This window comes from Otolemur garnettii, unplaced genomic scaffold, assembly GCF_000181295.1.
Source record: "Otolemur garnettii isolate 467f Iridium unplaced genomic scaffold, OtoGar3 scaffold00019, whole genome shotgun sequence".
Lineage (NCBI taxonomy): Eukaryota > Metazoa > Chordata > Mammalia > Primates > Galagidae > Otolemur > Otolemur garnettii.
The window spans coordinates 20,130,366-20,151,173 of NW_003852414.1; the positions used below are offsets into that span (position 1 = coordinate 20,130,366).

Genomic DNA, 20,808 nt, shown 5'->3' on the forward strand with positions numbered 1-20,808 from the left:
TTAGCAAAGGGTTGAGTTTGTATGACACAAACACAAGGTGAAGCCTTGTGCTGTTCTCTTAAGTGACAAGTACAATATTATATGTGTTACATTAAGTATATAAGCATTGCTAGTCAAATACAGATTAGGGAAAGAAATGTCATGAAAGGAAACATATCCCAAATGTTTGGGTAGATGTAGGGGTATTGTGCTGTGAGAATTTTTTTCTACTTTGCTGCTATTCCTATTTTTCTTTTTTAAATAGTGAACCTATATTATATAATGAGGAAAATGTTCATTATTAGGGAAAGCTTATTACATTAACTTTGAGGATGGCTTTATTTGATGGGTTATATAAATCATTTATATGCAATCAAAGTAGATCTAGCAGGCATGAATGTGTGCTGTATTTACTCTAGACAGAGTTCTTTCTGTGCTTTACTAGCTGGGAATGGGGAAGGAATACGTTTTTAATAATGAAAGCAAAGGGTACCTGTTAGTAAATTTCTGTGTGGTAAATAATTTTTATATATTGTTTATTTTTAAAATAATTTATTTCAGAAAAAGAAGAATGTTAATTAAAATCATGATATTCTAAAGACTGGTAATCTTTTATATTTAATAGCTGATGACAAGGATTCTTCTGGAAATAGAAAATATAAGAACTAGGCTGGGCACAGTGGCTCATGCCAGTTATCCTAGTGCTCTGAGAGGCTGAGGTGGGTGGGTTGTCTGAGCTCAGGAGTTCAAGGCCAGCCTGAGCAAGAGTGAGTCCCCATCTCTAAAAATAGCCAGTCATTTGGTGGACACCTTCCGTTCCACCTACTTGGGAGGCTGAGATAAGAGGATCAATTGAGCCCAGAAGTTTGAGGTTGCTGTGAGCTATGGTGCCACAGTACTCTACTGAGGGTGACAAAGAGAGACTCTGTTTCAAAAAAAAAAAGAAAAAAAGAAAATATGTGAAATAGTATTAGTTTACCTTTTAGAAAACCTTATTTTTAAATTTTTTTTTAAATTTCATGTTAATATGAGGCTACAAATGATCAGGTTATAGTGTTTGCATTTGTTAGGTAAGGTCCCTGTTGTGTAAGAAAAAAAAAAACACCAACCCTTATTTTAACTACTGACCTTTAGAAAGTACTATTTCTCTCTCTTTGTTTCTTGACTAGGACATGTATTCCTCTGAGAAAACTTGGACCGCAGATTTTGGCTTCCTATCTGAGTGGGACAACATACAGAGACATTTCCAGTCATGAGTAAGTGTGCTTCTTGGTTTCATGTTTTATTGTGTGAAATTAAATCATTGGGTAATGTGGATTAATATTGTATTTAAGGAAAAAAAGTCTAACCTCTGTGTCAGTGTCTTTGATGGAACAAAGGACAAAGATTCTCCTGGACTTAAGCTCATTTGATACAGTTTTTCCTGTCAGTTGTGAGGGGACAGAGCAGGGTGACCGTGATGTGTGTGCGTGTGATTTTTGCCCACTATATGGGCACCCCTGTATAATGTAATACTTTCTCTTACTATCCACTTCTACTATGAACAAGAGAACTCGATTTTACTATTTTGTTAACTGCTTCCTTTTAGAGCAGTGGTTCTCAGCCTTCCTCATGCTGCAGCCCTTTAATACAGCTCCTGTAGGTCGCAAGCCACAGGTTGAGGACCGCTGTTTTAGAGGGTGAAGAAGAAATTGATAAGTTGCCGTAAGTGGGATCCTACGAAGCTTCGGAGTACAGATTTTCTGATTATGGATGGAGTGAGCATTTCCTTGTTGGAAGATGATGTTAGAGAGTTTAAGATTTTGTTAAACATGTTATTCATATTGATTGTATTTACTTTATATGAAATAGGGCAGCTTTCTCATCATCAATTCAAGTAACTAGGCAATTGATAAATGAAAACGCAGCTGTTACTATTGTGAAACTTTTGAGTGCTTTCTACTGAGAATCATATTGTAAGAAATGGGCTTTGATTTTATACTTTTCAGTGTGTACTCTTTCAGTGATGTACTTGGAATACACAAGGATAGATGCCAGATGAATTTAAATACAGATTAGGAAAGGAACAGCTTTTGTTAGTTTAGCTCCATTCATAAGAAATTTTGTGAGAATGTTTATCCAGAGTAAAGTGCTAACTGTAGTGAAGGTGGTAACGAGTTCATGAAAATTAAAAAAGAAATGGCAAGTACTTTAACTTACAGAAGACTTACATTTCTGGACAATTAACTGAGTTTTCTTCTACTTTGTAATTTTAGGGTTCTGTTAGCATTGCTGTTACAGATGTGAGTTTTTAAAGACAAAGTCCCCCGTGTCTTTGGTTTTAATCTCAGTATTAGACACCATGTCTTATATACGGCTGTCCCTAAAAAAGATCAGAGTACTGTGAGGATGACGGCAGCTAATAGTTTCTGAGCCACACAACATTTTGTATTTTTATGTTATAATGGTTCTATTTTATATGGAAGATTTTTAATTGGTCATTTTTTATATCCACTAATTCTTTTTATATTTCTGTTTAAAATGATTATATTGTTCTTTTGCTATGTTATTCCTTTATCTCTTTGTGGATCTTTTATATGCTTATTTGAAAATCTTTTCCAGATCGTTTGATAATTTTCTAATTTTGTCTGCAGTGAATTTAGGTTGTGATTGTTGATGTTGCTGGTGGTTTCATCATGTTCTGTAATTTTGCCGGCATGTTCTGATATAAGTTTTTTCCCCCTTGGTCCTGTGTCTCCCTTTCTATCTCTTTTTGTAATCTTTTCCCCTACTGGTCTAGCAGATTTGTAGTTGTCTCTGCCTGGCTTGGAGTTCTCAGATCAGAATCAGGTCTGTGTTAGTGGATCAGAGGCCTGGCCCCGTGGTGACGTTGGGGACATCACAGATTCAGTCACTGAGTCAGCTGGTGTTAGGTCAGCAACTTCCTCTAAGCTGTGTCTTCAGCACAGCTAGCAGAAACCTTTTGAGTCTTGTCTTGTAATCAAGGCAGAGAGCCGTGTAGGCTCTGGTTTAGGCAGAGAGCCTGGCTACTGCTCCGCTTCACAGGGATCGCTTTTACTTGCAGTTACCCATAGGATGGAACTGCCTGCAGTTTCTTCCTGCTCCAAGGCCAGGAGTCCAGCAGACGTTGTAGCTTCAGCTTGGTTCACACTTTGTGTTCCTGTTAGATTTCTGATCCATGGTGTTGTTCAACCTGCTTTGGGGCATAGCTGTGCCGTTTTAGTGACTGGTTTTTATCTGTTATTTCTATGTGTTTGTTGTGAGAAGGGGAGCTGCAAAGAATGAGTAATTCTCTTGGGGGTTTAACCGCTGGTCTTAGGATAAAGTCCAAACTCTTTACTTCACATTTAAGATGCTTTTTTAAAAATCAGCTTCTACTCAGTGTCCTAGTTCCTTGAGCTGCTGTGTGTCACCCACAGCGCACTTCCCTTGTGAGGTGACCCCAAGTGCTGCTTCTCCATAGCGTTCTGCCTGCCTCCTTCTGGGCCCCACAAGCTGTATTCACATCATCTGTTTATTTGTACCTTTCTCAACTCTGTGTGCTCCTCGAGGGCAAAGACTATTTTATTCCTAGTGTCAAATGGTGGCCCTGGCACTGAATAGGTGCTGAATAAATACTGCACAGCTTTGGGTGTTCCTAAGTCATGTCCTTAGTATGTGGTAGTTGTTCTAGGCAGTATTATGAGTGACATTTGAGCTGTTCCCATGAGAATAGTGTGTGTTTGTATAGAGCGTGGCCCAGGTTAAAGCATGCAGGTTGGTGGAACTTGGTATGTGGGGACGGTGAGGATGGCAAGAAGGTCTGACTGCTGGACATTCCAGAGGCAGAGGAGGTGACGGGAAGGGAGGGTATAAAGCTGGAGTGGTGAAATCAGGCTCCAGAGCACTTACATTTGATCCTGTAGGGCTTACGGAACTAATAAGGGATTTCAACGTGGGAGCAACTTAAGATTTTATTTTGGAAAAATTACTGTTTTTGTTAGTGATCAGTTTAAAAAATTGGTTACACAAGCAGCATTTGCTTTCTCTAGCTTTGTCCTTAGTTTTCCATTCTATTCAAGCTTCCTTTGCATAAGACTGAGTTATGTTTCTTTTTCTTGCCAATTTGACAGTTTTCTCTACCAAAAGCAACTGTTGTTGAATAGCCACTATAAGGAGAGGTTAGGGAGTCTTACAGCGGCTTACCTTCTGCCGCAGTTTCTAGGGGGTTGTAAGTCTCCCCCAAAGTGGGAACTGAGTAAGTCAGAATTCCTGCTTTTGAAAAGAGCAATTATGGAAGCATGGTACAGGTTAAAAAATAGAAATATATGTCATTAAAGCCTATATAGGATTTCCAAACTTAGATTTGGGTGAGAATGATATCTTAACTAACGTTTTTTGTTTACTTGTTTTCAATGCTTCTCTAGAGATTAAAGGAAAGATGAGATACTTTTATGTCTGGGTGGATTTATCTGCAGTATTTCTCAACCACTTCCACGTCATGAAGCACGAGAGCTGGTAATAGTGGCACAGCATAGGGGCAGATGGCTGCTGTACCTCAGGCCAGGGTGCCACATGCCCTGACTGCTCTGGAAGCCGAGGGGTCAGCTTCTCCACACACCTCTGCAGTCTTGACACAGTAGTTGGGATGTCCCAACTGTAAGGCCTAGAATTTGTTACATGCTTTATGGTGTTTTCAGCTTTTATTCTGGCTGGTATCCATTCTATCAAATTCTGAGGCCGAGTATTTATTTTCTGGCAAATGCATCATATGGTGCAGTTGTGATGTGTGTTTCATTGTGGATTGTTACCTCTGTTATAGTTCTGAAAAGCCTTTTGAGTCTGAGTACTTAACTGTCCTTGTTTTTCTGTATTCATGTATTTTGCAGTGTTTAACATTGATCAGTTTTGCCCATTTTGTTTCCACGGACAGTGCCAAAGATGAAGTAAAGTTGTCCGACTCAAACCGTGGCTGTAATTTGAAAGGGATCTCTTAGATTTTTAACAGAGATTATAACGAGAGCAGTTTGGGTGAAAGACATTGTCATGCTAAAATAATGAATATTTTGGTGGACTGTGTTAAAGAAAAAAGCCAGAAAGCACCAAAATATGTTTCTCTTCCAAATCTTTAAGTTAAAAAAAAAAAAAGCCTATTTGCTCTAGTTTAATCTCTTGTATTTTCCTTCACTTTCTTCAGGGACTGTTGCTCTGTAACTAAGCAGATGACATGTTTCCTGAGAGTCTTTCTGGGTGTCAGTTCTCTTCCCCCAGCTGGGCAGTCCAGGAGAGTCTATTGTGTTGGAGTGTTGGATTCTGCCCTTTGGCCTAAATAAAGAAATGACTTTTTAAGGTCACTTCAGTGATTCCTTATGTGGGGAGAGGAATTTGGAAATATGCAGAGACTCTGTGTTTGGCAGTTACTGGAAGGACCTGCTGGTTTTTAGTGGGCAGGGCTGGGTGGAGTGTTCAGCAGTCCCTACTGAGAAACGCCCAGTGTGACTTGCAGAGCTGTGCAGCCATCACTGCAGAGGAAGGTGGCACAGGATGCCAGCAAACCTTGATGCCATTAAAGCTCGCCTCTCAGAAGATGTGTGCAATGTGTTTCTTAATTTACTGCTCTTCATTGTATTAATGCTGTTTAAAATGGAATATACTAGGCTATTAGCTAATTTATTTTTTTCAACTACTTGTGCAGAAAAGTGAGTAATTCTTAGTTTGACACTATGGGAAATTAGATATGAATTTACTATAGTATTTCTTGAGTATACTCAGTGTTTTAAAATCTTTTACATTTTTTTGTGTCCACTTCATTTGATTTTTTTTTTCAAACTTACAACAGGAAAAGTTGTAAAAGTGGTACCCCAAACTCTCATACCTTTTGCCCAGATTTACTAGTTATTTTTGCTTTATCCACTTGGTTCTCTCTGTCTTGCTCTCCCCTCCCACCTCAGTCAGTTAAAAGAAATTGATTTGTGACTAACGAAAACATTTTCAGTGAAAATCTGATTTTATTTTATTAAAAGTCATTTAAATTTTTTGCATAAATGTAATACGCTATAGTAGTAGTATAGTAGTATAGGCTTAGAAAGCTTCTTAATTACATTAAGAAAATTAAATCCTAAAATTTCAAATAACATATGTACTATTATTATTCTTCAAAAGCTACCTTGTATCTAGATTTTGTAGTCTTGTCATTAAAATTTTCTTTTAGATATATAATATATTGCATAATACAGATAAATTTTGTATATAAATCAACTTCAATTGAAAGTTTTTATTACAACACAAACCAATGTGCTCCAAATGGCTTTTTTTAGACTAGTTTGAAGATAATTCATTCTTTTTATTTTTTTTTTGGAGACAGAGCCTCAAGCTGTCCCCCTGGGCAGAGTGCCGTGGCATAGCTCACAGCAACCTCCAACTCCTGGGCTCAAGCGAGTCTCCTGCCTCCGCCTCCCAAGTAGCTGGGACCACAGGCGCCCACCACAACGCCCGGCCATTTTTTGGTTGCAGCCGTCATTGTTGTTTGGCGGGCCAGGCTGGATTTGAACCCATCACCTTAGGTGTATGTGGCTGGCGCCTTAGCCACTTGAGCCATAGGCACCGAGCCAGATAATTCATTCTTAAGGGAATTCTTTGAAGTCCCATTCTGAGAGCAGTGTGGTTTACAGTGGCAGTCCTAAGTCCCAGACACCTGGAGCCTAGGTTAAAGTCCCGTTCTGAAAGCAGTGGGATTCCCAGTGGCAGTCCTCTTTGAGTTCCTGATGCCCAGAGCCTGGGTGGGAATCCTGGCTTTGTTGCTAACTAACCATGGCTGTGGCTCAATGGGTCAGGCGCCAGCCCCATATATTGAGGGTGGCGGGTTCAAACCCAGCTCTGGCTGAACTGCAACAAAAAAATGGCTGGGCGTTCTGGTGGGCACCTGTAGTCCCAGCTGCTTGGGAGTCTGAGGCAAAAGAATCGCCTAAGCCCAAGGAGTTGGAGGTTGCTGTGAGCTCTGACACTACGGCACTCTACTGAGGTTTAATACTGTGTTTCCCCGAAAATAAGACACTGTCTTATATTTGTTTTTTCTCAGGAAGACACAGAAGGGCTTATTTTCAGGGGATGTCTTCCTCTCTGTGCCGAAATGCAGGGGGAAATGCATGCCCATCACTAGGTCTTATTATCAGGGTAGGGCTTATATTTAACAAATGCTTGGAAATCCCGCTAGGGCTTATTTTGGGGGTAGATCTTATTTTGGGGGAAACACGGTATGTGAAACTCTGTCTCAAAAAAAACAAAAAACAAAAACAAATGGTTGGACTTCTTTAACCTCTCTGAGCAACCCCCTACCCCTCCACGTCCTCTGCCATCCCCTTTACTCATTTGTAAATGTGGGGACTGGAGTAGATCACCTGGAAGCCACCTTCTAATTCTAAAATTTACCATTAAATCAGAAGATTTTCATTTCCAGTTTTGCCTTACAGGAGCACATCTATTGGATAAAAAAGCCCTGCCCTCTTAGTTACAAGGTGCGCTAGATTAAGAAAACACAGTTTTCAGGGTTTGATGCTACTTGTGTTGTTCTGGGTTGGAATTTCAAAAGTACCATTGTTGCAAATGTTCTTTGGTTGATTTTGCTTGTTCTCCAGTCAACCAGAGTTCAGAGAAGAACATATTTTAAATTAATATTCTCATTTATTCATCTTATTATCTCATTCAGTAATTTCAGAAAAAAGTTTGATTTTTGTAGTCTTTTCTTGAATCTGTGTTGTTAGAACTAATGTTCTAGTTGGGAAAAATTCTATATCTCTTTTACATTAGCTTTTGTACAACTGGATTTCTATACGAAAGTATGAATATTTTCTATAAGAAAGTATTATTTCTCATTTATCAAAAGACATAGAGGAAAGCCCAGCTTAGTGAGTGATACTTGTTATATGGTCTGTAATGAATACATTTATACATAATTAACATCTAATTTTTTTTAATAGTGTCTGGACAGCTGTACGTTGTCATTAAACACAAACAGACATCTCTACTGAGGGAATTGGAGCCTGTCGATGTATATGGCGGATGTCATGTACTGGTGTCTCTTCATTTCCCATAGTGTGAAATTGGTACTAAAAATTTCTGTGCCTCTGTCTTTCCTCCTGAAAATTGATCAAAAACAGCATTTTGGTATTATCTTCCGTTTTTTCTTTTTTGGAGGTAGATAAGGTAACTGAAGAGTAATTCTCTTCAAAGCTGTGGATCAGAAAGGTCAGGAATAGAGTGGAAACATCTCCCCAGGTCCTCCCCTTACTCCAGTCTCCCACTCTTACTTTAGGCAGTGAACTATGTATTCGTTTTTTTTAAACAAAAACCCCAGAAATGTAGTATGTGTTTGTGTCATGATTATGGCCAGAAGTTAGGAGGTCAAGTGAAAAGGAGAGCTGCTCCTGTGGGTTATCTCCTACTCACGTGGAGAGAGGCCTGCCCTGCACACTGTTAGTGGTTAAGTGCTGTCTTTTCCCCTTGAACTCACAAACTGACTTCTTGTGACATTGCTTAAGTGTCCTGGAGTGGCACCAGTTTGATTTCCCTGGGACACATTTATTTGTAGCATTCGGATGTTAAACGTTAAAAGTTTAAACAATAAAATGTAAAAAGATTATAGTCAGAAACTGAAAGATATTCATTAACATTTATAGTAAACTGTGAGGCATTTGGAATCACAATGGCTTTTTAAAAATACAGTTGCCTATTTCAGATTTTAGAAGAATGGAATAGAAATGGAATTTATAGGATCTGTTAGTAAAAGTTTTGACACAGAGTGGTAAAGCACTAAAGCACTGTGTTTAATCGCCTTCACTGGTTAATCTTGTTCTATTCTCATAGCTGCAAGGTAAGAGGGAATATGTTTTCTTCATTATAACTTGAAAGAGATTTGTAAAAGCAAACATGTATACATGTATTAAGTTTTTATGTAAATTACAACAGTTGATCTTGTGTATTTTCCTTAGGTAATAATTTTATGTTACTGTCTTTCTGTGATACACAGATGTAGGTGACTTGTGAGGGGTTCTGGATTAGGAGGAGAGGAATTAGGTATGACCAGTGTTAGAAAAGCATTGTGACCATGTGTCCTTGCAACAATTATGGAACAAAGGAATTCAGATTTTATTATCAAACCTTCTTGAAGTTGTTGCTTTAACAACAAATTCAACAAGTTTCCAAGCTATGTTCAGACTGCTATATTATGACCACTATGATATATATAATTGACATGCTTTAATATAAAAATGTTTCTGGTGGCAGAAGTACCCTGGCAGCTGTACGGAAGATCACTTCCTCCTGTCTAAGGGACATCGTCTTCATTGCCACCAAGTCTCTCCTTTGGATGAGGAACGGTGCTTTCCCACTGCCCTGGAGGTTGTACACAGCTTCGCCAAGGTGGCCGCACGCGTAGTTAGTAGAGCCGCTGTGATTTTTAAAAATGAGTCTTAGACCTTTTATGAAAACTTTGTGACTTTACGGTACACCTGTAGGTATACGCAGCACACTCATATATAAGGGGAACTTTCCATTGAGCATGAGAAAAACTTCACCCCTACTTTCTAGGTACCCAAACTGATTTTGTTAAGAGGGATTTGGTTCCCAAATGATTCCAAAAGCTACTTTAAAATATTTGTTGTGTATTACTATAAAAATGGAGTTATTGCTCCTTTCTCCTAAAATATGGTATGAAAATTGGTGGGCCCCAGAGCTTCTAGCTCAGCATTGAGCTGCAGTCTGGTGGAAGATAACGTCGAGGTCCACAGAGATTTCCTTCCTAATTTTTTTTCTTGCATTGGTGTGTGAAATTTTAACATCTGTCTCCTTGCTGAGAAGTCCAACTTTACTTTTTCAGTAGGACCACTTCTTAATTTTTAAATTTTATTTCTGAAAATTTATTTTTAAAAAACACGTATCACTTATTTATTTTTGAACCACTTGGGAGTCGGCTGCATATCCCATGTTCCTGTACTCATTTATACTTCAGCGTGTAGTTCTGAAAAACAAGGCTGTGCTCTTGTGTAACCATTGTAAAAATGGTCAGGCTTATCTAGTAGATGATCCTTCTTCCAACCCAGGCAGTTTCCCCTTGCTGCCCTTGGATAGCATTGACTCCCTCGGTGCAGGATGCCCCTGAGCGTTAGTACATGCTGGCTGCGTCTGCTAGAGTCTCTTTAGTCTCTTCTGAGCTGAAGTAAGTCCTCAGGTTTTCTTTATCTTTCATGGCATCAACGGTGTGGGAGACCACAAACCGGTTCTTTTATGGACGATGTCTGAGGGGCTCGACCTAACAGGTGTGACTGGTTTGGGGGCACTCTGTCAGGTAGACGGCCTGCGGTGCTGAGAAAGGCAGACAGCTTGGTGATCTCTAGATTTCCTTCTTGTTCAGCTCCTTGATAGAAAAATTTCCAACTTCTTCTTTAATTGAAATAGAATTCAAATCTCTTGCATAAGTACAGGATTTGTTGTTCAGCACTAGTTTCTGTTCCATGTTTATTACAAGGCTTGAGGAAAATAGCCATGAAATGTTTTCTAGAATGTGAGATGACCTTGAAAAGAGACATTTGGCTTTTACCAAAGAGATTCCTATAAACAGAATTCCCATTTTGAATTATGTTGACAGAATCTCAAGATGTTACTGAACAAACACTGTGAAGGTAAAGGTCTAGCAGGAATTTTAATTGTTGTCTAGCAGTAAAACAGCTGCAGCTGTTCATATATAAATTGAGGTTTCTTCACTGAAGATTAGCCGTTCTCTCAACCTGGGGCCTCTTTGTCTTTGTCCTGATAAATTTTCTTTAGCCAAAAATAGAATAGATGAACACATCAAGACGGATTCTCATTAGGGTTTAGAGATTTATGGGTCATATTAGACTTTAATATGGAATGTCAGGACACCATCTATAGTTATGACTGTTGAAAGTTTAATAATAGCAAGGTATAGTGAAAGCTGGACAATTCACTTGGAATATTGCAAAAGTTAGACAACTTTGAGACATGATACTATAAATTAATTTCGTAAAATATTTCAGGAGTCATGGTGTTTGAATCTACGATTTTATAATAAACTTTATGGGAGAACATTATAATTTTGGGACATATAACAACATATAATTTACGGGACAACATAATAATAATGATGCTGTGTCTTCAGAATAAACAGGCACTTAACGAGCCCTGCATGTGCACTGCTGTCGTGTTGGCCCTGGGGGGGAATGAGGCCGACCTGGCTTTGGCTCTGTAGTCAGTTAGAGGAGAAGAGAGATGTTAAACAGGAGCACAGCATTACCAGGACAGAAGAGGACGGGGAGTCTGCAGGAGCAGGGGAACCTCTGTCCTCAGGGCGGTGGAAGGTGGAAGACCACTTTCAGGAAATGTTACTCTACCTGAGAGGTGACAGAGAAGACAGGGAGAGTGTTGTAAACAGAGGGAGCCATGTCCACGAAGATCTGGCTCTGAGAGGCTGGTGTGCAGAATTCAGGGCACTGGCGGGCGCCCGTAGCTCAGTGGTTAGGGCTGCAGCCATATATACAGGGGCTGGCGGGTTCCAACCTGGCCCCGGCTTGCTAAACAACAATGAAACTATAACAACAACAACAACAAAAATAACCGGGCGTTGTGGTGGGCACCTGTTGTCCCAGCTACTTGGGAAGCTGAGGTAAGAGAATTGCCTAAGTCCAGAAGTTGGAGGTTGCTGTGAGCTGTGATGCTACAGAACTCCACCCAGGGCAACATAGTGAGACTCTATTTCAAAGCAAAAACAAAAACAAAAAAAAAGATCTCGACAAATTCACTGTTGGCAGAAGTGATGCTGGAGGAGATTAAGTTTATAAGTTTGGTTTAGATAAACATTCCACTCTTGCCTCCATTTTATCCTTTAATTTCCTTTAAATGTATCTATTTTCATTTTCCCTGCCCCCTTTTGCTATTATTTTATTTTATTTTATTTATTATTTTTGAGACAGAGTCTCGTTCTGTGCCCTGGGTACAGTGCCATGGTGTCATAGCTCACAGCCATTTTGCTTTTCTTGTATATGGACTTAGAGTGTTCAGAGAGTGTGTTTTTGTGTAAACACACTCGTGGTGTACATGTAATTTTATACTTGGATTTCTAACATTGAATTGTGTTTAAAACGTATTTCTGCAATTGTCTTCATAATTGGAATTCTTAGTTATCGTTCTTTACATGTAATGATGCATCATCATTTATTTGACCATTTCCCTATGCTTTTGTCACTTAAGTTGGTTTGGTTTTTAAAAAAATGATTAAGGAATGATTACAATGTCACTGATGAATTTGCCCTTTTTCCATTAAACTGGAATTAAAGTATTGAAATTCTTTTGCGTATGTCTTTTGCCTTTCTTGGAAAGATGCACCCTAGTGGGCTTCAGAGACATTATGAACTAGCTTTCAGTTGCATTATTTGATTTCTAGACAGGATAACTTTTTAAAAAAATTGTGATAAGATATTCACATGTGCCATTTACTGTCTTAACTGTTTAAGTGTATCGTTCAGTAAGTATGGTTACATTTTGTGCAGCCAGCTCAAAGCTTTTCATCATGCAAAACTGGAGAGACTGTGGCCGTCAAACACCAGCTGCATTTCCTCATCACCTTTGGCTGTTGTAGGTGCCTCACAGAGGTGGAATCACACACTATTATCTTTCTGTAACTGGCGTCTTTAACTTAGCACGATGTCTTCACGGTCCACGGGATCGTAGCGTGTGTCAGAATCTCCTTTCTTTTTGAAGCTGACTAATGTCCTGTCCTTGTCCATTCCTCAGACCACACTTTGTTTGTCTGTTCACCTGTTGATGCCGCTGGGTTGCTCCCACCTTTCGGTGATCATGAGTTAACGCAGCTATGAATGTTATGGATGTGTATGTACAGATATGTCATTGGAACCCTACTTTCTTTGTTTGTTTGTTTCTTTAACAGAGTCTCACTTTGTTGCCCTCAATAGAGTGCCATGGCATCACAACTCAGAGCGGCCTCAAACTCTTGGACTCAAGTGATCCTCTTGCCTCAGCCTCCAAAGTAGCTGGAACTACAGGTGCCCGCCACAAGGCTTTTAGAGATGGGGTCTTGCTCTATCTCAGATCGGTCTTGAACCTGTGAGCTCAGGCAATCTGCCTGCCTCGGCTTCCCAGAGTGCTAGGATTAGAGGTTAGAGCCCCCATGCTAGCCTATGGAATCCTACTTCCTTTTTTTTTTGGAAGCATTTTTTGGCCAAGTCTGAGTTTGAACCCACTACTTCTGGTATATGGGGCTGGCGCCCAACTCCTTTGAGCCACAGGCGCCGCCCTGGAATCCTACTTTGAAAGTTCTGGTTCCACACCTAGAAGTGGAATTGCCGGATCAGTAGTAGTTCTGTTTTTAATCTTGTGGGGAGAGGCCATAGATAGTCTTCTTGTGGGAGAAGACTGCAGCGGCTGCCCCAGTTTACACTGCTCAGTTTCCTTTGTCTCCACATCCTCCCTGACACTATTTTTTTGTTGTTGTTGTTAGTAGTCTCCTAGTGTTGGTAGAGTCTCCTTGTTATATAAGATAACTTTTTTCACATGGCCATTGTTTACATTTTCCCTTATGCCATATCCTTCTAAAATAATCTTCCAAACTGATTATTGAGAAATCTCAGATTTTAACATTAGATGCTGTTTTTGCAGCTCAAAAAATTTATTGCGAAGCAGTGTAGCTTTTAAATATTTATTGGAATGTTATGTATTTTTTTGTGACATGAATCATTTTTTGATGGTCAGAGGAGAGATAAAGAAAAGGCAGAGGAAGAAAAAGGTTTCAGAAAGGGAGGAAGAGTAGAGAATAATAAATACCAACGGCAAGTTTTGCCGGATGTACTATTTTGTCAAGGACACTGTTGGCGGCGTCTTCCCTGCCTGATGTAATTAATGTGATATGGTGTGCATATGAATAGTTTATCTTAAATGTGACGTTGTATTGAATTAAGATTTATTCCAGGGCTATAAACACAGACCTTAAATGCTTTTTAGTATTTTTTTATGGTAATAAATTTTTACAAACCAATGTTGTTTGATAGCTTTGTTGGAATCTGGAGTGTCTAAGCCTGAATGCCCTGTTTTTTTGAGTTCTTGACTTTGAAAATGAAGTTATATTGAAATTTCCTCCTTGTGACCGGAAGGTCTCTTCCTTCTGTATCTGTGTGTTCATTTGCATGTGGCTTCGGAAAGTGGAAAGAAAGATCAGTTCTGCACAAAAGGAGGCTTCCTTTAGAAATTCAAAATGTAATAATTTGGGAATTAGAATTGTTCAGTTATAGAAACACTATATACAGACTTTAATTCCTACTGTTTTACTACTTTAAGGGCACAACTCTCCTGTCATGCTGTACTTAGAATAGTCATCTCAGTAGTTGTAATTCAGTGATTAATTTTATAATTATGTGTTTAATGCTAATTTCTATTAGTAGAATGGAAGGATGTTGATCACCCCTGTAATACAGCACTTGTCATGGTACTGCTTGTATTCTAGGTACATGAGAAATCTTGTATGAATGAACAGAATTTTATTGCCTTTAAACCGTTGTATACCAATGGGGGGGCAGGGGCCATTTGTTTATTCATGTCCCTTCCACCCTCTCCCCTGCCTTCATTGGTGTGGAGTAAGAATTTCTCAATGTTGTGAATATAAATTGGGATAATATTTTTTTATTTTCCCTGTTTGTGAAACTTAACTTTCGCACACATTTATGACAATGTCTGCTGAGCTACAGAGTTGATGAGAAGTTTCTTACCTGCTTTTTATAAGCAAAATGAATTGTACCTTGATAAAAAAGAGACAGTGTCTTCCTCTGTCACCCTGGGGTTCAATGCCATGGCATCATCATAGCTCACAGCAACTTCAAACTCTTGGGCTCAAGTGATCCTCTTGCCTCAGCTGTCTGAGTAGCTGGGACTACAGGCACCCACCATAAGCCCCACTAGTTTTCTATTTATTTGTTTGTTTGTTTGTTTATTTATTTTTGAGTGGCATCATAGCTTACAGCAACTTCCAACTCTTGGGGTTAAGCTATTCTCTAGCCTTAACCTCCCAAGTAGCTTGGGACTACAGGTGACTGCCACAATGCCTGGCTATTTTTTTGTTGCAGTTGTCGTTGTTTAGCTCACCTGGGCTGGGTTCAAACCCATCAGCCTTGGTGTATGTGGCTGGTGCCGTAACCACTGTGCTACAGGCGCCGAGCCTAGTTTTCTGTTTTTAGTAGAGATGGGGTCTTAATCTTGCTCAGGCTGGTCTCAAACTCCTGAGCTCAAGCAATCCCCTGGCCCTGGCCTCTCGGAGTGCTGGGATTATGGGTGTGAGCCACCATGCCTGATGATAAGATACTTTTTAAAGATTGTCTTTCAAAGAACTGCTAACTTAATTCCATTATTACAGGTTCTTTTCATGAACAATTACCATCATCTAATCTACCCTGAGATTATATGAGAGAAGGATAGTATTGTCATCTACAAACACATATTCTGTGGCTTGTTCCACAACTGACAAGTTCAGGATATTTTACCTAATATCTTTTTTGATTTTACCTTTTCTGTAAAAAAAAAAATAAATCTTTGAAGATAGTTGATTAACTTTTGACTTTTAACTTTTTTTTTGTTTATTTTTTTGAAACAGGGTCTTGCTTAGATGCTTAGGCTGGAGTGCAGAGGCATCATCACAGTTCATTATAGTCTTAAACTCTTAGACTCAAGTGGTCCTCCTCCCTGAGCTTCCTAAGTAGCCGGGACTATAGGTATGCACTACCACACCTGGCTAATTTTTCAGATTTTTGTATAGATGGACTCTTGGTATGTTGTGCTGTCTGGTCTTTATTTTGAGACAGTGTCTTGCTCTGTCACCCTGGGTAGTGTCCAGTGGTGTCATCATAGTTCACCATGACCTCAAAGTCTTGGGCTCAAGCTGTCCTCCCACTTCACCTCCCAAAGTGCTTGGATTACAGATGTGAGGCTATTAATTTTTAAATAACCAGTATGAATTATGATTGGCTATAAAAACATCTGAATGTTATTTGAACAGAAAATATTATAGATTTTAGGTATAGAAAAAGATATCAAGAAAAAGTCAACAGTTTTTATTTTTTATAGTCAACTTATGCTGTATTGTATATTATTGAGTTTGTAGAGATCAGTTTTCAGAATTCTATAACAAAGTGATTATATCCTACCTTTATGATATAAGTAGAAGGACAAAGATATGAAGTCTATTAACTGACTTATGAACCCCCAAGCAGAGGCCAGTTAGAAAAGGGTTTATAATTTAATATCCTGTAGTCTCTTTCTTTATGCAAACCAGTGGACATTTTGAATATTTGCAGATTATTTTTGTGACAAGTATGGCCTCTCACATTTTTTTCATCTCATTTATCTACATGTTCTGAAAAGAATGACAGAAGTTTAACTCTAAATTGTTATTTCCAGGAAAGCCAAAAATGTTTTCTGAAAAGTGGGGGAAAAAAAAAAACGGAATCATTGCCAAGAATGAAAAGATGCTGGGTTGTTATTCACATGACCAAAAGAATGTGTAAACACAGAACACAGTGCCGATATCCCTGTCCTTGTTTATTGCATAAAAAAGATGTCGATGGAATATTTGGAAGTGTGAAAACACATTAATTCCAAAAGAATATGCGTAATATCACCTCATTTTGTATAATCAATAACAAAAAAGTATACAGGTAAGTCTAAAAGGTTGTTGTAAGTGCTTATTCCTGTGGGGGGGGGGCCCAGGAGATATTTTTATTTTAACTTTTGGATTCTTGTTTTTCCACAGTGAACATGCATTTTTTGGATAAAAATTATTTTTTTCCTGAAATAGTAATTTATTTTTAGTATTAAAGAGATTAACAGTAGTTGGCTCATTATTCTGACTTATCTATATCCAAACTCACCTGCTTAGAAAGTTGCAAACTCGTAGTGTGTCTAACAATCTCTCACCATTCAAACAATAAGGAAAATGCCTATCAGAAGTATCCAGAGAGAAAGGTTTCTGCGACTGAAATAGGATTTCCTGTCCACGGCTGAGACATAACATGTTTCTTTTGGGAGCTAAGAAATTAAAAAGAGAAACCTGTGGTATCTAAATCAGATGTTTCAGTTCTCCGCTTGTGATAAAAATTACTGAAGATGCATACTGATGGACGGCGCCTGTGGCTCAAAGGAGTAGGGCGCCGGCCCCAGATGCTGGAGGTGGTGGTTCAAACCCAGCCCCGGCCAAAAACTGCAAAAAAAAAAATATATATATATTGAAAAAAAGAAAAGATGCAAACTGACAGAAAGAAGAAAATAGAGACCTATTAAATTATTTTATAATTTGTTACGATTCTAGGGTGTTGGTTTGAATTACTTACAGTATTATTTGCTATGAATAGTGACATAATTTTGCTTTGGAATTATATGGTGATTCTTTTTCCAGGTAGGCCAAGCAGACGCTCCAGTGAGCTCATTTGTGGTTTTGTTGTGTGAATGAGACGGAATGCAAATGGGACCACACTCAGTCTTATTCTTCCTGACTGCCAGTGAGGAGAGTCGGGAACACATTTCTTGCCTCTGCCTGGCTGTTGTTCTTTATGTGATTTGCTGTTGGTCACTTCCTGCTATTGAAATCTTTTCATCTGAAAGAAGTTAATTTTTGCCTAGTGTTTTCTTCTGGAAAAGGTAGATGGAGAAGTTGGAATGTCCACGTGGGCACAGAGCAGGTGGTGATGCATTTCCAGCACTGGGTTCCTCTCTCCGCCTGGTTGTCTGGTGCTTGTTCTCTCACACACAGCATCTGGTTCTGGGCAGGCTACATGGGGAGGAGAAGTCAGTCAGCAGTTTGGTGTTAGCCGAAAAAGAGCGGTTTGGGGGTGGCCCTGTATAACAAATACAAATGTATGGAGCGAGATGGAGGTAAGACTTTCTCTGTTGATAAAAAGAAACTAGCTCGGGTGGTACCTGTGGCTCAGTGAGTAGGGCCCCGGCCCCATATTCTGAGGGTGGTGGGTTCGAACCCGTCCCTGGCCAAACTGCAACAAAAAAATAGCTCGACGTTGTGGTGGGCACCTGTACTCCCAGTCAGAACTCGGGAGGCTGAGGCAAGAGAATTGCCTAAGCCCAGGAGTTGGAAGTTGCTGTGAGCTGTGACACTACAGCACTCTACTGAGGGCAATAAAGTGAGACTGTCTCAGGGGTAACAGCAGTATTTCTTGTCCACTAAGCTATACTGGGTCACTACTGTGTATGGGCAATACTTTTTTATTTTTTACTTTATTTTTGTAATTTCAAATTAATATGAGGGTATAAATTTTTAGGTTATAGCATTCTCACTTCTCACCAAGGTAAAGTTCAAGTTGTAGAAGAGCCTTTCATTCAAGGGGTGTGCTGAATGCCCTCACCTTGTGCACAGTAGGTGAGATCCTGCCATATGCCCTTCCTCCTCCCCCTCACTAGAGTATTTTTTGTGTTCTATCGTTCATTATGAGCATGTATTGGTTTCATATTAGGATTGAGTATATTGGTTATTTTTTATTTTTTCATTCTTGAGATGCTTTACTAAGGGGAATGTGTTTTAGTTCCATCCAGGTAAATATAAAAGATGTAAAGTCTCCATCATTTCTTATGGTTAAATAGCATTCCATGGTGTACATATACCACAGTTTGCTAATTCATTCATGGGTGGATGGATATTAGGGTTGGTTCCATGACTTGGCAATTACAAATTGGATTATTTTTGTTTTAAGTTACTTTCTCTCCAGTTAAATGCTGAACATTTTGGATTTACCTTTGCATTATTTCAGATAAAGTCTGAATCAGAGTATGATATAGATTTTTAAAAAGTACTTTATGTTTTAGAACAATGCTATGTTTATGGAAAAATTGAACTAAAAGAGTTCCCTTGTACCCCCTTACACTCTTTCTCCAAACCATTTTCTCCTATTGTGATCATCTCACATTAGTGTGATACGTTCGTTACTTTCAGTGTCCTGATTCTGATGTTCTGATGTGTTATTGTTAACTAAACTCCACAGCTTATATTAGGGTTCACTCTTTATGTTATACAGTTACGTGGGTTTTAACAAGTGTATAATGACACCCATCATTACAGTATCATGCAGAATATTTTCACTGCCCTAAAAATCTCCTGTGCTCCTCCAGTTCATCCCTCACTTCCTCTTCTCAGAGCCCTGACCACCACTGATTATTTTACTGTCTCCACAGTGGTGAGTTTTCCAGAATGTCATGTAGTTGGGATCATAGAGTATGTGGCCTTTTCAGATTGGCTTCTTTTACTTGGCAATATACATTTAAGGCTCACCCGTGTGCTTTTGTGGCTCGATAGCTCATTTCCTTTGGTTGTTGAACGGTGTTCCGTGGTATGTGTTCCGTGGTATGCGTACCGTGGTATGCTGCACCACGATTCAGTTACCCTTTCACCTATTGAGTGACGTCTTGGTTGCTTCTAACTTTTGGCAGTTGTAAACAAAGCCACTGTAGACATTAGTGTGCAGGATTATATGTGAACATAAGTTTTCCAACTCATTTGAGTAAATAACAAAGAGTGTGATTGCTGGATCACGTGGTGAGAATATGTTTAGTTTTGTAGGAAATTGCCAAACTGTATTCCACTAGTAGTGACCTAGAGTTTCTGTTGTTCTACAGCTTCACCAGCGTTTGGGATTGTCAGGGCTTTGGATTTTAGCCATTTGTAGTTGTGTAGTAGTATCTCATAGTTTTAATTTGTATTTCCCTGATGACATAAGATGTGGAGCATCTTTTTATAATCTTACTTGCCATCTATGTATCTTTAGTGAGGTGATAGGGACTTTTTTTTTTTTAAACCAAAAGGTAAATTCCTCTTATAAAAAATACTAAACATGAAAAAAAAAATAGTAAACATGGCCAGGTTTAGTATTCGTCTGTAATCCCAGAGCTCTGGGAGGCTGAGGTGGGTGGATTGCTTGAGCTCAGGAGTTCAAGACCAGCCTGAGCTAGAGTAAGACCCCATCCTAAAACTAGCTGGGTATTGTGATGCGCACCTATAGTCCTAGCTACTCATGAGGCTGAGGCAGGAGGATCACTTGAGCCCAAGAGTTTGAGGTTCTATTAGCTATGATGCCACAATACTCTACTCAGGGTGACAAAGCAAGACTCTGTCTCACAAAAAAAAAAAAAAAAAAAACATTGGGAGAGGTACTCTGATAGAGAGTATGTATAGGGTATATATAGGATGTTGTAGGTGTGAGGAGAGAGGGAACAGCTAATTAATGTCCTGAGAAAATTGGGAAGACATCTTTAAGGAGATGTTAAAAAGTAGATCTTGAAAATCTGAGTAGAGAAATGGGGAGGTCCCTGCAGGCAGAGGACACAGGGTGTACCCTGTAGGCAGGGCAGTGTATTCAGGGAGTGGAGAGGGTATCATGTGTCCACTGGGTGGGACTAAAGGAGTACTGGCAAGGAGATATGTCTATAGCAGTAGATTGGGAGTAAGTTACAAACAATGCCAGATCTGTGTTAAGGAGTTTGGACTGACCTGTGTGCAAATGGGAAACCATTAGGTTTTAGACAGGGAAGTGATTATCAATTTGTGGTTTGAAAGATTTTTCCATATGGTATGCTTATGTTACTTTTTCCTATGCATTCCCTGATTCTGTGCTGAAACCTTCATTGCCAACTCGAGATTGGTTTTAGCACTGTTGTGCCACTCATCACATTCTTCTTGGGTGCGAGCACCTTAAGGCTGCAACTCTCGATGTCTACCTAGCACATAGTAAGTACTCAGTGAATGCTTGTTGAATCAATAGAATTTTTTTTTTTTTTTGA

General features: G+C 39.2%; 1 protein-coding gene across 1 annotated transcript in view; it reads left to right on the forward strand.

Moving 5' to 3' along the window:
- The first annotated feature begins 1,146 nt into the window (after positions 1-1,146).
- Positions 1,147-20,808, forward strand: part of USP6NL (USP6 N-terminal like) — a 125,653-nt gene continuing 105,991 nt past the window's right edge. The window contains exon 1 of the mRNA XM_023511429.1: positions 1,147-1,235. Within this exon, the coding sequence (XP_023367197.1) occupies positions 1,232-1,235 (4 nt within the window). The 5' untranslated portion in view covers positions 1,147-1,231. The remainder of the gene's footprint in view (positions 1,236-20,808) is intronic.